General features: G+C 41.4%; 1 protein-coding gene across 2 annotated transcripts in view; it reads right to left on the bottom strand.

Annotated features, from left to right (window-relative positions):
• Nucleotides 1-1,164: 1,164 nt before the first annotated feature.
• Nucleotides 1,165-13,481, bottom strand: part of tyw1 (tRNA-yW synthesizing protein 1 homolog) — a 444,264-nt gene continuing 431,947 nt past the window's right edge. For both annotated transcript variants that reach the window (XM_084324651.1, XM_084324652.1), the window contains one exon: nt 1,165-4,047. In XM_084324651.1, coding sequence (XP_084180777.1) covers nt 3,826-4,047 — 222 coding nt within the window. In that variant the 3' untranslated portion in view covers nt 1,165-3,825. The remainder of the gene's footprint in view (nt 4,048-13,481) is intronic.

Here is a 13,481-nt window from a genome sequence, read left to right as displayed (position 1 = left end):
CATTCTTTCGGAGTTGGTTAAGGTTAGGGTTAAGTTTAGGCATTCTTTCGGAGTTGGTTAAGGTTAGGGTTAAGTTTAGGCATTCTTTCGGAGTTGGTTAAGGTTAGAGTTTGTCGCAGAGCATGGCAATAGAATGCAGCCTATTTCCGCACTGCCGCTCTCTCGCTCTGCCGCGGTCACGTGGCCAATCAGAGAAACGCTGAACGCAAGTTGGTTGCCTGAAGTATTGACGCGTCCCCTATGTGTGTATGTGGCTGTGTGTGATCTTGAGGAAACGAGAGAATAGATTTCTCAGCTCGCGTCTATAGCGTGCATAAGTACACATACTATCGATAATCTAGCGTTTATTTGAAAACGATTCATAAATAGGCAGACAAATGACAACGTGTCTAGTGTATTCGAGAATATTCCAATAAATGCCATTTATGGGGGAATGTTTCAATTTTCCAAAAAAATTCTAGAGAACGATAGCTTTTTCGAAATGCTATAAAAAGGATATGAACCGATTAAAAAACAATCCGTTTAGACAATGTTGACTGCAAACAAGTCATTGATAAGCGACGGGGCAGATTAGACACATAGATTTAAAACATAGATTAGGCGTTTTTAACGCTAACATTGAAGTGGGTGGTGACATTCAACGGGGTAAATCAACGTTAATCAAAGGCACTGAAAGTGTTAAGAGCGATGGATAATTAGGTGTGCCATAGTGTGTTATCTCATGTACAGTAAGAACACCATGGCATTAACATGACAGTGGCTCAGGAGGTAGAGCGGTCATCTGGTAATCAGAAGGTTCCCCCGCTCCTCCCGGCAGTGTGTCGAAGTGTCCTTGTGCAAGACACTTAACCCCTAACTGCTCCCGATGAGCAGGTTGGCACCTTGCATGCTCGCCTCCGTCGTCGGTGTGTGAGTGAACAGGTGAATGTGCATAAGTTGCTAAACACTTTGGATAAAATGCATATATGAATGCAGTTCATTAAAGATGCAGAAAGCCGCTGTTTTCTCATATAAACAATTCAAAGACAACAAATGTATTTTTGCAAAGAAATGTATTACAGAGATATACATATATGACAGTTATGTACTGAACATTCTATTTTGCAATCACAAAATATGACAATACAAATGTAAGAAATATGATTTCAAAGAAAATGTCAGTAAATCTCATATCAGTGGAGGCTGTATGCTAACATACTCAGCTAAAGGACTAATGCACATACAGTAGCAGTGGTGTGTCTGAGCTTGGGAGAAGCCAAGGGAACACAGCAGGATCAAAAGCAGGTTTTCCAAACCTTGATATTAAAACGGGGTCCCCTGAAAAATGCGGAGGGGATGGTAGGGCATTAGTGGTGGCTGCATTGTACAGAATCCACAGTAAAAAGCCATGCTGGTTGCTTGAGTTGACATTGACCAATTGAGACCTGTCCTATCTATAGGAATAACCTAAACATTAACATTATCGGAAGTGTGCTTATCGTCTTCTCCAGAGTCAGACAAGAACATTTCTGAGAAGATTACCAATTTCTGTATCTAACCTGTAGAAAGCTATAGGGCTGCACGCTAGCCTATATGTAGCTCAGAACAAATTAATGGAAGCAGGATGAGAAGCAGCTATAGCCTAGGTGTTGGCCAACTAACACCTCTCCTGAAGTTTTAAGCTAGGCTAGCCGCTTCTCATCCGCTTCCATTCATTGTGCTAAGCTTTCTACTGAACTAAGAGAGAGTAAATTGGTATCTCCAGTCTGACTCTGGAGAAAATGGTAAGCTAATTTCCCATAATGTTGGCATGTTCCAGGCGAACACAACATTTCAAATATCATGGTCACAGGACTTTTCTCGCTTGTGTGGGCATACAAGTGAAATACTAGAGTTGTTATGGACAGTAGCGTCTGAAAACATGCAGTTAAAGTGTCTGAATTATACCCACAATGTGTCATTTTTATAACCATACTTTTTTTATACACTTTTTATTCACATTAACACTACAACTTTCAAAACCAGTATACTGGAAAAAAAAGACGTTCAGTTTTTACATTCAGGTTTTTGGTCCCAGTGTCGATGCTGCCCTGTGATGTCTTTGTTCCGGTCTCACATGAAAACATTTTAGAAGAGATTTCTGTTGTGTGAAAAACCTTGATCGATTGATTGATTTTTGTTTTCACGTGCATCAAATGTTTACATACAGTAGACCTTTCTAGAGAGCCTTCTATGTGCAGAGTGAATTTGTCAATGGTTGTCACAGAAAATAAGCAGTGTTTTCATAATTAACTATGCACTGATCCCGATACATTACCAGGCTAATTGGTATTGGGAGAATTTCCCCTCATACAAAAATCCACTACCAAGAGTTACGTTACTTTCTCCAGTGACCGGTCGTATAAAGTATACTGCAGAGTAAAAAAGTACCGCCAGCAGGTGGGAACTCAGCACACGGTAACAAACTCGGTAAAGCGTGGTACTCTGGACGGTATCGGCAGTGAAAGTACAGAGCGCCGTCGGCAACAAACTGACTTCCTTCGTTCCACTTCCCCTACGAGGTTTCTACTGGGCCGCGGCTTCAGCGGAACCACTTTCTACTAATGAGAAAGAAAGGTGGGGAGGAGGAAGCCAAGAGGTCCCTCGGAGAAGATTTGTTGCTCTCTGGGAGGGGGAGAACCCGTGGGAAAGAAATTGGAGCCCACTAGAAAACTCGTATGCCCGTTGAACAACCCCCCCCCCCCTACCACTCTGCAGGTTGTAAAAGTGTCAGGGCGGGGAGGAGCTGATAAACACTGTCATGCTCCCTAAGCACCACTAGCCGGGCTATAAAAACAATTCACCACCACCACTCTTCCCTCTCCACCTCCGCCATTTATAATTATCACCATAAAGAGAGGCGGTATATTGAAGATCTATAAACATACCAGATGAACCAAGGAGGATCGCCTAATAGGCAAGGTGAAGGGGAACAACTAGGAAACCACTAAGGAACGGCGTCTGAAGGATCCATCCTGGCGGTTCGAGGGTTTGATCTCAGGAGGGTAAAGTAGAGAGAAATACAGGAACGTGGGGAGAGAAAGTTTGAACCGGAGGAGAGGGTGAACAGCCCTCACTAACTGTAAACGTCTGGTTGTTTTTGTTGATGAAGCAAGTTTTGTTAGAAAAGGCTTCCTTCGCGCTGTAACGACTTCGGACTTGTCGGGGTCTCTGCAATTGTCGGAATCTGCCTAGTAGTGTCTTTAAGGTTGTCATCAGGAATAAAACGTTTATATGCATTTAACGATACACCCATAATACATGAGAAAACAAGAATATTTTGAATATTAACATGAAAACACATCTCACAAAAATATAAACATTTATAACCAATGTGTTGTTGCTTGTAAAGTGTTGTAAGATAAGGTGTTTACACACCACAGTACGATAAGTTGTTTACACACCACAGTATCTGGGCCCATCATATTCAACATCTGGACTTTTACTTTTGAAACAACACTGTGCAATGTTACACTTACTGTAGACTTCTGTATATTTTTACTGTATATTTTATTCTTTTCTTAGGCAATTTGTTTTGTTATTCTTATTCGTGACTAAATGTTTAATGTGAGCGATTTGCAGTGTAAAATTTCCCTCTGGATAATTAAAGTATTTCTATTCTATTATATTATCCCAGCGATTATAAAACAAAACACTGCGTTTACATTCAGCAACTCAAGTATCCCAAATAATATCAGAATATTAACGCGCACACGTACACACACTCAGTATGGATGGAACCCCTCCGGAACCCCTCCCTCCCGCCTTCTCTCAAAACACTTGTTTCATTCACTCTCTTTATCTCTCTCAGCATCCCGAGATATCTTTGGTCTTGTTGCGCCGTTGGTAGCGTGTGTCGGCGGGGTCGAAGCCTTGCCCACAGGCCCCGAACACGGCCCAGCCGGGGGTCTTGGCCATGTAGTCACAGGCTGAGAAGCTCTTCTCCCCCGCACTCTCCTCGTGGGCCTGCACCAGCTCCTGGAAGAGTTCGTAGTCGATCCACGTATACCACTCCCCCTCCACCTTGAACTGGAGGGAGGGAGGGAGGGAGGGAGGGAGGGAGAGAGAGAGAGAGAGAGAGAGAGAGAGAGAGAGAGAGAGAGAGAGAGAGAGAGAGAGAGAGAGAGAGAGAGAGAGAGAGAGAGAGAGAGAGAGAGATTTGTATTCATTATTCATCCAGGGACCTTGGTGTTAACTTAGGGAATGAGTCTGAGATCGCCAAAGTGCAATACCGGCCACATCCAGCTAGGCGGCGGTATCGAGCACCCTTTGAAACCTTATATCTTGCCCTGTGTTACACTCAAATGTCACCGGCCGCAGTTTTCTGGGTCGGGCGAGTCGAGCGGTTCTCCCGGTTGCATTGAAGCGCGTCAAATGCCCCCGATCCATATGTTGTGTGGGTTATGTCGTGGACCAAATGGACATCGGATGGACCAGATGGCGATCAAACTATTGGAATATTATTTTTGGAATACTCCCGATCACAGGTAGGGACTATCTGACGTCAATTCTAGCTTGATCGTGCAATGTTATTATACCGATCCAGCTGATCAGCGTTTTTAGTGTTCAATACGAATGCCGTTACTGGCAATCACATAATCAGAAACGACCCCCCCCCCCCCCCTTTCATGCATTCATGATGAAACATAATACCCATTATATACATTTGGTTTGGGAATAGTAGCGTGTCCAGGCAAGAAACGGCAACCCTTATAGTAGAATTCACGTATAAGGCTATAACTCAGCCTTTCGGGAATTACCCCAAACCACTCTAAAACTATACTTATATTCACCACGGTATAACACGGGAACATATGGATGAAAAAAACTATTCTTTTTCACATAGTGAACGATAGATAGTTTATGTCAAATGGGCCATATTGTATCCATAGCTATAATATAGAATATAGATATAGCTCTACAAACAAGGTGGCGCACTCCTATCTTTAAAGCGTGGCATTGCTACAACGGGATCCGTCTAATCCCTGGCACTGAATGAGTTAAACATTTAAACTGTCCGAAGGATACTAAAAGTATTGAGTTTTAATGTACAATGCAAGGCCCTCTGCTCTTTCTCTCTGTCTTGCTCTCAAAATACTAACCTAGCTGTCACAGTCACGCTACCTGTCATACATGTCACGCTACCTCATTATTCTCACATACCTAACATCACGCTACCTCATTATTCTCATACATAACATCACGCTACCTCATTCTTCTCACATACCTAACGTCACATTACCTCATTCTTCTCACATACCTATCCTCACACTACCTCATTCTTCTCACATACCTAACATCATGCTACCTCATTCTTCTCACATACCTAACATCATGCTACCTCATTCTTCCCACATACCGAACATCACGCTACCTCATTCTTCCCATACATAATGTCACACTACCTCAATCTTGCCACATACCTAACATCACGCAACCTCATTCTTCCCACATACCTGACATCACGCTACCTCATTCTTACCATATACCTAACAACACGCTACCTAATTCTTCCCATGTACTGAAAGTTTCAATGCAGTGGGTAAATGACAGCCGTGTCTTAAAGTTCTCATGAATAAATGTCCTTGTCGGAGATGAACAGATTTTCAAAAACAATGTTGGATTATTATTTCATTAAACTATTTATTATGCTAATGTACCCTATATGGTTGGAATGGTTAAATAAAGAAAAAAAGAAAGCACTTAATATTTTTATCTTCATTTTGGTGTCAATTACCACCACAAAACTCAACGTTATTGGCATAGATTGGAGCGCAGTTAGTGTGTCTACCTTCTGTGAACATTTAGCAACAATCCCTGTTGCAATCTGATCCAAAATGGCGGAGCCATATCCATTATAAGAATGGAACTGTAAATACAGTAGATTTCATTCTCGGTTCTTCCTGCACGCCTGGTGATACTAAATCCAAATTGAACTCTGGCATTGGAAAGAGTAGATTGGGCCCGATCCATAGATGTGCAAGTTGGCTATAATAAGTCCATTTATAGGCCTGATATTCTATAATAATATTTCAAATTGCATGTGTCCGGATGGCAGAATTCAGGTTAAGAGGTTAATGATTTCTCCCCTTAATTGACTTCCTCTTCAGTTACTGTAACTGCTGGTACTACTGCCGCTGGGCAGAAGGTCTTTTCCACTGCTGTGTGTCGGAGCACTAATGAAGCAATGAAGCAATGCCTAAAGACAGAGATTAATCACTGTGTCAAATCATCAAAGTTTTTATGAGTTTGAGGCGGTATTAGCATCTCAACGGCGGTCCCAACAAGGTCAGGATGAATGCATTTTCAATTCAATCAATTCAGAATAAAAAATGTATCATTCTTATTCTCAAAAGTGCACCTGGGAAGAAGGATAGGAGTGAAGCTTGGTTCATGGACATTCAAATCTCTGCAAACCTGCACCGTGCGCTCCCCAGAAGCTGCAGGAAGTATCATTTGATGTTAACACTTTGACTGCCACGCAATTTGGTTATCATTACCCTTAGAATGCCAGCATTCTAGTGGTTTCCATGGTCGTTGCACTATGTTTGCGAAGCTGTGTGTGTGTTCTGTATTATAGCTGTAGATTCAAGATTCAAGATTGTTTATTGTCATATGCACAGTTAAACAGACAGTTTGCCATACAATGAAAATCTTACTTTGCTAGTCCACCCTTCACACAAAATCACACAATACTTAACTTAAACATATTTAAATACAAGCGAGTTCTAGAAAATAAGGTAAAACTAGATAAAAAATATATATATACAAGGCACAGTGAGTTACATTGCACGTTCCGATCAGTATTTACATGTGAATGGAGGTGACAGTGGGTCACAGCAGCAGTTAAAAGTGTCTTTAGTGATTCATAGTTCGGGAGGGAAGGGTGTGACAGTGTGTTCACAGCAGTAATCAGGTCAGTGTCTGCCGAGAAGGGGGGGGGGGGCTAGGCATTCAAGAGTCTGATGGCCTGTGGGTAGAAACTGTTCGTCAGTCTCGTAGTTCTGGCTTTCAGACTCCTATATCGCCTGCCTGATGGCAGGAGGTTGAAGAGTCTGTGTTGGGGGTGTGTGCTGTCCATAATTATGTTGTGTGCTCTCCTGGTGGCCCTGGTAGAGTAAATGTCCTGTAGTGAGGGGAAGGCTGCTCCAGAGATGTACTGAGCAGTTTTAATCACTCGCTGGAGTGCCTTCCTCTCCTTAGCAGTGCAGTTTCCATACCAGACCGTGATTGAGCTGGTAAGGACACTCTCAACCGTACTTCTATAGAAGTAGAGACATGGTGTGGCTCATTTTGACAAACATTACTTGTAGTCCAGCATGGGAATAATAGTTTGTTTCCACATGCTGTAGTTTGTTTAAGCATTACATCACACGCAGGAGTGGTTTGTGACCAATAAACCATGCCTAGGGGTGGTTGTTAGGCCCGAGGCGCAGCCGAGGGTCGTTAGACCCCCCTAGGCATGGTTTATTGGTCACAAATCACGACTGCACGTGGTGTAAAGCTTTTATACAACTGCCAGATTCATCCAACCTTATTTCTATACAATAAACACACATTAATCGAAGATTTATTGAAAAAACCATCCGCCAGAAAAAGTTCCCACAACTCCATGTGGAAGCAGCTTGAAGTGCATCCAACCAAACTAACACATCCAACTGTGTATTATTGGAATGATTGAGAGAAGTTGCCTCATGTGGAAGCAGCTTGAAGTGCATCCAACCAACTAACACATCCAACTGTGTATTATTGGAATGATTGATTGAAAATTTATTAAAACGTTTTCTTTGCCCTATAGGAAAAAAACGTTTTCTTCGCCCTATTTTTTTATTTATTTCTTTTAGCCTAAACTTAACCAGTTGGAAACCAGGGGTACAGTAATAAAATTAGCAATCAACCAATCAATCAATTCAATAGACCATGCTCACTTAAAACAGCGCTGCTTCTCTCTCAGTCTGACTCCCCTGCTGTTGCAGACAGGAGTGTGTGTGTGTGTGTGTGCGTGTGTGTGTGTGTGTGTGTGTGTGTCACAGTGTGTGTGTGCGTGTGTGTATGTGTGTGTGTGTGTGTGTGTGTGTGTGTGTGTGTGTGTGTGTATGTGTGTGTGTGTGTTTGTGGGTACGCCAGCGTCGGACAGTGTGAGAGAGAACGCTGCAAGAAAGTAGGAAGGAAGAAATTTAAATCAATCAATTAATCTATCAATCAATCCGCGATTTTTCTTTTGTTCTAGATTGAGTCAAGACCCATCAATTACATCATCCAACATTGTTTAAAATACTAACACGTTCCCCTTGACAGAATCGCTTTATATTTAGTCGTTATGACGCTATCAACATATCCATTTGTTAAAGATTATTGTCCGCCATCTTGTTTTTTCCGACGGAGTGATCCGGCGGAGTGATGTGATTCGGTGGTGGGCGGGTCCTGGGACCAGGAGCGTGGATTATGAAGGATACATACGTGTAAATGGACTGTTTCAGCCAATCAGAATAGAGAAATTTGCATGCCGTTGTATAAAGCTTATTACACGCTAAACATCGTGCATTTCCAAGATAATAGTATTTTTTCATAGATTGCGAGATAAAACGTGTTATGTGCAATAAGCCCAAATCGTTCTGGCTGATCCCCTGAAACCCAGAATACTCCCGAAATCAAAGGTATAATGACATGTATATATATACCATCACAAAATCATCAAGGGAACTCTGATCGTTAGAAAAACACGTTTCAGATTCGGTAAAATAGACATAGAATGTACCTTACCTTAGCCAGAAGGTACTCCAAAAAGAATAATTCCAAGTGATCGCATCGCCATCGCGATTACCAGTGTATATGTCTATACACGTTTCGATGGTCAAATACGCTTAGGCGACGGAATTTCTAGGCGATCAATGTGAATCTATGTCCCAGCAGGAGGAGTGGCCACTGGCCAAGCAGAAATTAAAGTTAGAGTGTGATTCAACCCAAGCCATCGCAGTTCAGACACGGACGATACCGCCACCTGGTGATAGTTGATCGGCATTGCAGTTCTAATGTGTGGGGATGGTCGAAAATTATGCAGATCGCTCTGGGCAAGTCTGTAGAGCGGGGATCAAAGTAAAAAGATCAAACGATTAAAAAACGTCTTTTTACGTTTTTTGGCACTCAACCGTTGGCACCCAATAACGACTTTTTACGTTTTTTGGCACAGAACGTGTTAAGACAGCTGAGACAGAGAGAGAGATAGAGGGAAAGAGAGAGATAGAGAGGGAGAAAGAGTGAAAAAGAGAGAGATAGAAAAAGAGAGAGAAAGAGAGAGAGAGCAAGAGAAAGATAGCTTCAGTGTGTGGAGTCTCAACAGGATGCGGTGAGACCTTTATTGTAATAAGTCAATGGAATCTACCAACTCTGCTTATACCAACAAACAAACACCTGCTCCTTAAAGCTCACCTTCTGCCAACACCTGCTCCTTATCCCATTGAAACTGGGAAACACATTTGTGTGTATAATGCAGGCTATATAATGCATTATTTGCAGGCGTTTTAGGTCTAAATGGGTTAAAGCTCTCCTATCAACACCTGCTACTTATAGCTCTCATTCTACCAACACCTGCTCCTCACAGCTCTCCTTCTACCAACACCTGCTCCTTATACAGTAGCTCTCCTTCTACTAACACCTATTACTTATAGCTCTCCTTCTATCAACACCAACACCTGCTCCTCACAGCTCATCTTATACCAACACCTGCTCCTTAAAGCTCTCATTCTACCAACACCACACAACTACTCCTGATAGCTCTCCTTCTACCAAACACACCAACACCTGCTCCTTAACACTTTGAGTGCCAGCAGGGGGCGCACGATTTAGCGATTGAGTGCCAACGCTCTATTCAATGAGAGGGCGAGCACATTTGCGAACGCAATAAACTATATCTTTTTGGCTATTTTTATGGCTATGTGTCTAATACGCCCGTCGCTTATCAATGACTTGCTTGCAGTCAACATTGTCGAAACGGATAGTTTTTTCATCAGTACATTTCCGTTTTATACCATTTTGAAAAACGCTCGTTTTGGAAAATTTCCAGAAAAAAAAGTCATTCTGCAGGAATCGTCCTTTACTGGAATACACAAAAAACATTGTCATTTTTCCGGCCTATTTATGAATTGTTTTCAAATAAATGCTAGATTATTGATAGTATATGTGTACTTATGCACGCTAGAGAAGCGGGCTGAAAAATCGATTATCTTATTTCCTGATCAGCACACACACACACATAGGGGACACGTTGATATATCTGTGAAAAGAGCTCTGATTACCCCAAGACTGGTAAAATAGATTCCTTACCTCAGATCAGATGTTCTCCAAAAAGATTATTCCAATTCCTGATTGGAATTGAAACTCCAAATATCGATCGCGTTTATTGATCCAACGCTGGGTGCTCGAAAGACATATTCCACGCTGTTCTGAGGGACCACAAAGACTGCAATCGGCTCGGATTACATGCCTGACAAGTAAAATGTGGATTCCGGATTTTCTTTTCCCCATGCGTTTTCATTCAGTCCAATCCAAAGGGTGCATTACCATCCGGGAGACGATAGGGGGCGGTATTTTCCCTGTTCGAGCTCAGAGAGAGTCCCAGTGGTAACGTGAGGCTAGATTGATGAAACATTTATGGAAATCGCTAATAAAAGAAATAACGATTAATAACGAGATTTCTCGTCGTTGGCACTGAACGGTTGGCATGAAATAACGAGAATTCTCGTCGTTGGCACTCAAAGTGTTAAAGCTCTCCTTCTACCAACACACCAACACCACACAACTACTCCTCATAGATCGTGTTACATCCCACCTGGTCCTGCTCATTTCTCCCCACCAGTTCATGGACTTATCCCCCCACCCATGCATGGACTTCTCCCCCCATCTGTTCATGGACAATTCCCCTCACCTGCTCTTGGACTACCCTCACCTGATCTTACTCTCCTTGTGCATTTATGTTTGTTTAGTATATCTATGTTCCTTTATGTTCTTCATATTTTGCTCTCCCTCTTGCCCTTCATGCGTCCCCGTTTGGTCTAGTACGCGTCTTGTCTTGTATTGTGTTATCTGTTTACTCTTAGTCTGTAGTCTCCTGTTCTGTCCCATGTGTGTCATGTACACTTCTTGTATTGTCTTAGCCATTTACTCTTAGTCTGTAGTCTCCTGTTCTGTCCCATGTGTGTCTTGTCTTCCATAGTTGTAGTTCCTTGTAGTCTTTGTCAGTCTGTTTCCCATCCTAGGTGTCTCTCGTTGTAATCATCCCTAGTGTGTCTCGTCTGCCAATTAGCCATGTGTATATTAGTTCTGTGTTTCCTTGTCTCTGTGTGGGTTCATTGTATTTTGCTGTCATGTTCCCTGGATGTCTTGCCACGCCATGTGCTATCTGGTGTAGGGGTGGGCGATATAATAATAATAATAATAATAATAATAATAATAATAATAATAATAATAATAATAATAATAATAATAATAACTTTATTTGTATAGCACTTTTCATACAGAGGTTGCAGTTCAAAGTGCTTCACAACAGTAAAAAATAGGCATAAGCGGGCATAAAAAGATAGACAGGTAGCAAGGTATGGCAAATCACAGTGTTTCACATTAGGATCTAGCATCCCAATAGGCTCTCCGCTTACAGTTTTCAGTAACACAAATAATAAAAATAGTTTAAAATGATTCAGTTTAAAAATAGTCAAGGTATGGTAAATCACAGTGTTTCACATTAGGATCTAGCATCCTAATAGGCTCTCTATTCAGTAATACAAATAATCACAGTGTTTCAGTAAGAAGTAAAAAGTGCAATAACCGACCCATGAATTTGATAGGCAGGGTATGGTAAATCAGTGTTTCACATTAGGATCTAGCATCCTAATAGGCTCTCTATTCAGTAATACAAATAATAAAGTAGTTTAAAATGATTAAGTTTAAAAATAGTCAAAAAATTATAAAATAGAACGGACATACAACAGTAAAAAATGTAAATAGCAAGGTTACAGTAAAAAGTGTGAAAAATAGTTTAAAATGATTCAGTTTAAAAATAGTCATCAGTAAGAAGTAAAAAGTGTGATAACCGACACATTAATTTGATAGGTAGTGTAAAATAAGATAAAATTAGCATAGTAAAGTAGGCAGGGTAAGAATAGTGCAGGTAAGTCATTGACATTTTTTATATTTTTATACAATACAATTTTTTGTATTTTTTAAAGCATCTTCATGGTTTAATGCAGACATATGTTGCAGGGACTATTTTAATCGTCATGTTGGCGTGACTGTATGCTTCAAAGGGTTAAATCAAGCATTTTTAAGGGCTTTAGAGGAAATGTCAAAATATCGTGATGTACATCGTGTATCGTAACATAGCCAAAAAATATCGTGATATCATTTAGAGGCCATATCGCCCAGCCCTAATCTGGTGCTTTGTCTCCTGTCGCCCCGTCTAGTAAGTGTTCCCCGTGTTAGTTTTGAGTTTCCTGTTCATGTTACGTTTATTCCGCGTTTGTTTGAATTAAATACCCCTGGACTTAAAGCCTCATCTCCCTGTCTGCAATTGGGTCATGTCCTTCTTGGGACATTTCCCAGTCCCTTCTCTCAACTGATGAGAAGCATGTTCAGTCACAGACTCACCCCCCCCCCCCCCCCCCCCCCCCTGACAACTAACCGCCTCGGCCAGTCCTTCATACCAGCGGCCATCAGGCTCCACAACAGTGGGCAGGGACTGCTGCCAGACATCCAACTACAACTACTAGGAACCTAAAAAGGACAATAACACTACCTTATGCATACTGCACCTTATGTGAATACTGTATATACCAGTGAGTTAGTTAGTTAATTATATTGACTTGTTATATTGTTTACACTGCTTGTTTTTATTACCTGTACCTCCCCTCCCCCTCCCCATGCTGCTATGATGCCTGAATTTCCCCAAGGGGATCAATAAAGGAATTATCTTCTTATCTTATCCTCACGCTCAACCGTAACAGATCTCCTTCTACCAAGACCTGCTCCTCATAGCTCTCCTTCTACAAACACACCAATACCTTGTCTTATAGGGACTGCTACCTTATTATTCTGAGCTAATTAATTCATATAATTAATTCATAATAAGTAATAATTACCACAAGGATTCAATGTCCCAGATGACACTAGTGGCCTTCAAACTAATTTTCTTTCAATAATGGTCAAACTAAAGGAATGTGTGCAAAACTGTTTAGAGTTTTTAGATGTGTGTGAGATTATGTTTAAAATAAATCAGCACAGTTATTTTTTTGGCCTTAAAGTGCCCCTTTAACTCATTGAGCGACATAAGCTTCCCCCATCCTTCACTGTCTAGCGCCAGCTTTTCTTGACCATTTTGACGATATTTGCGGAGCTATTGTATATTCTATATTATAGCTATGGAGACAATAGTATGGCTAATTTGACACTATTTCTAGTCCAACATGTAAAAA

Source organism: Notolepis coatsorum, assembly GCF_963971535.1.
Source record: "Notolepis coatsorum genome assembly, chromosome: 1".
In the NCBI taxonomy this organism is placed as follows: Eukaryota; Metazoa; Chordata; class Actinopteri; order Aulopiformes; family Paralepididae; genus Notolepis; species Notolepis coatsorum.
The sequence above is the reverse complement of the archived record's forward strand: the minus strand, read 5'-3'. Positions and strand labels throughout refer to the sequence as shown.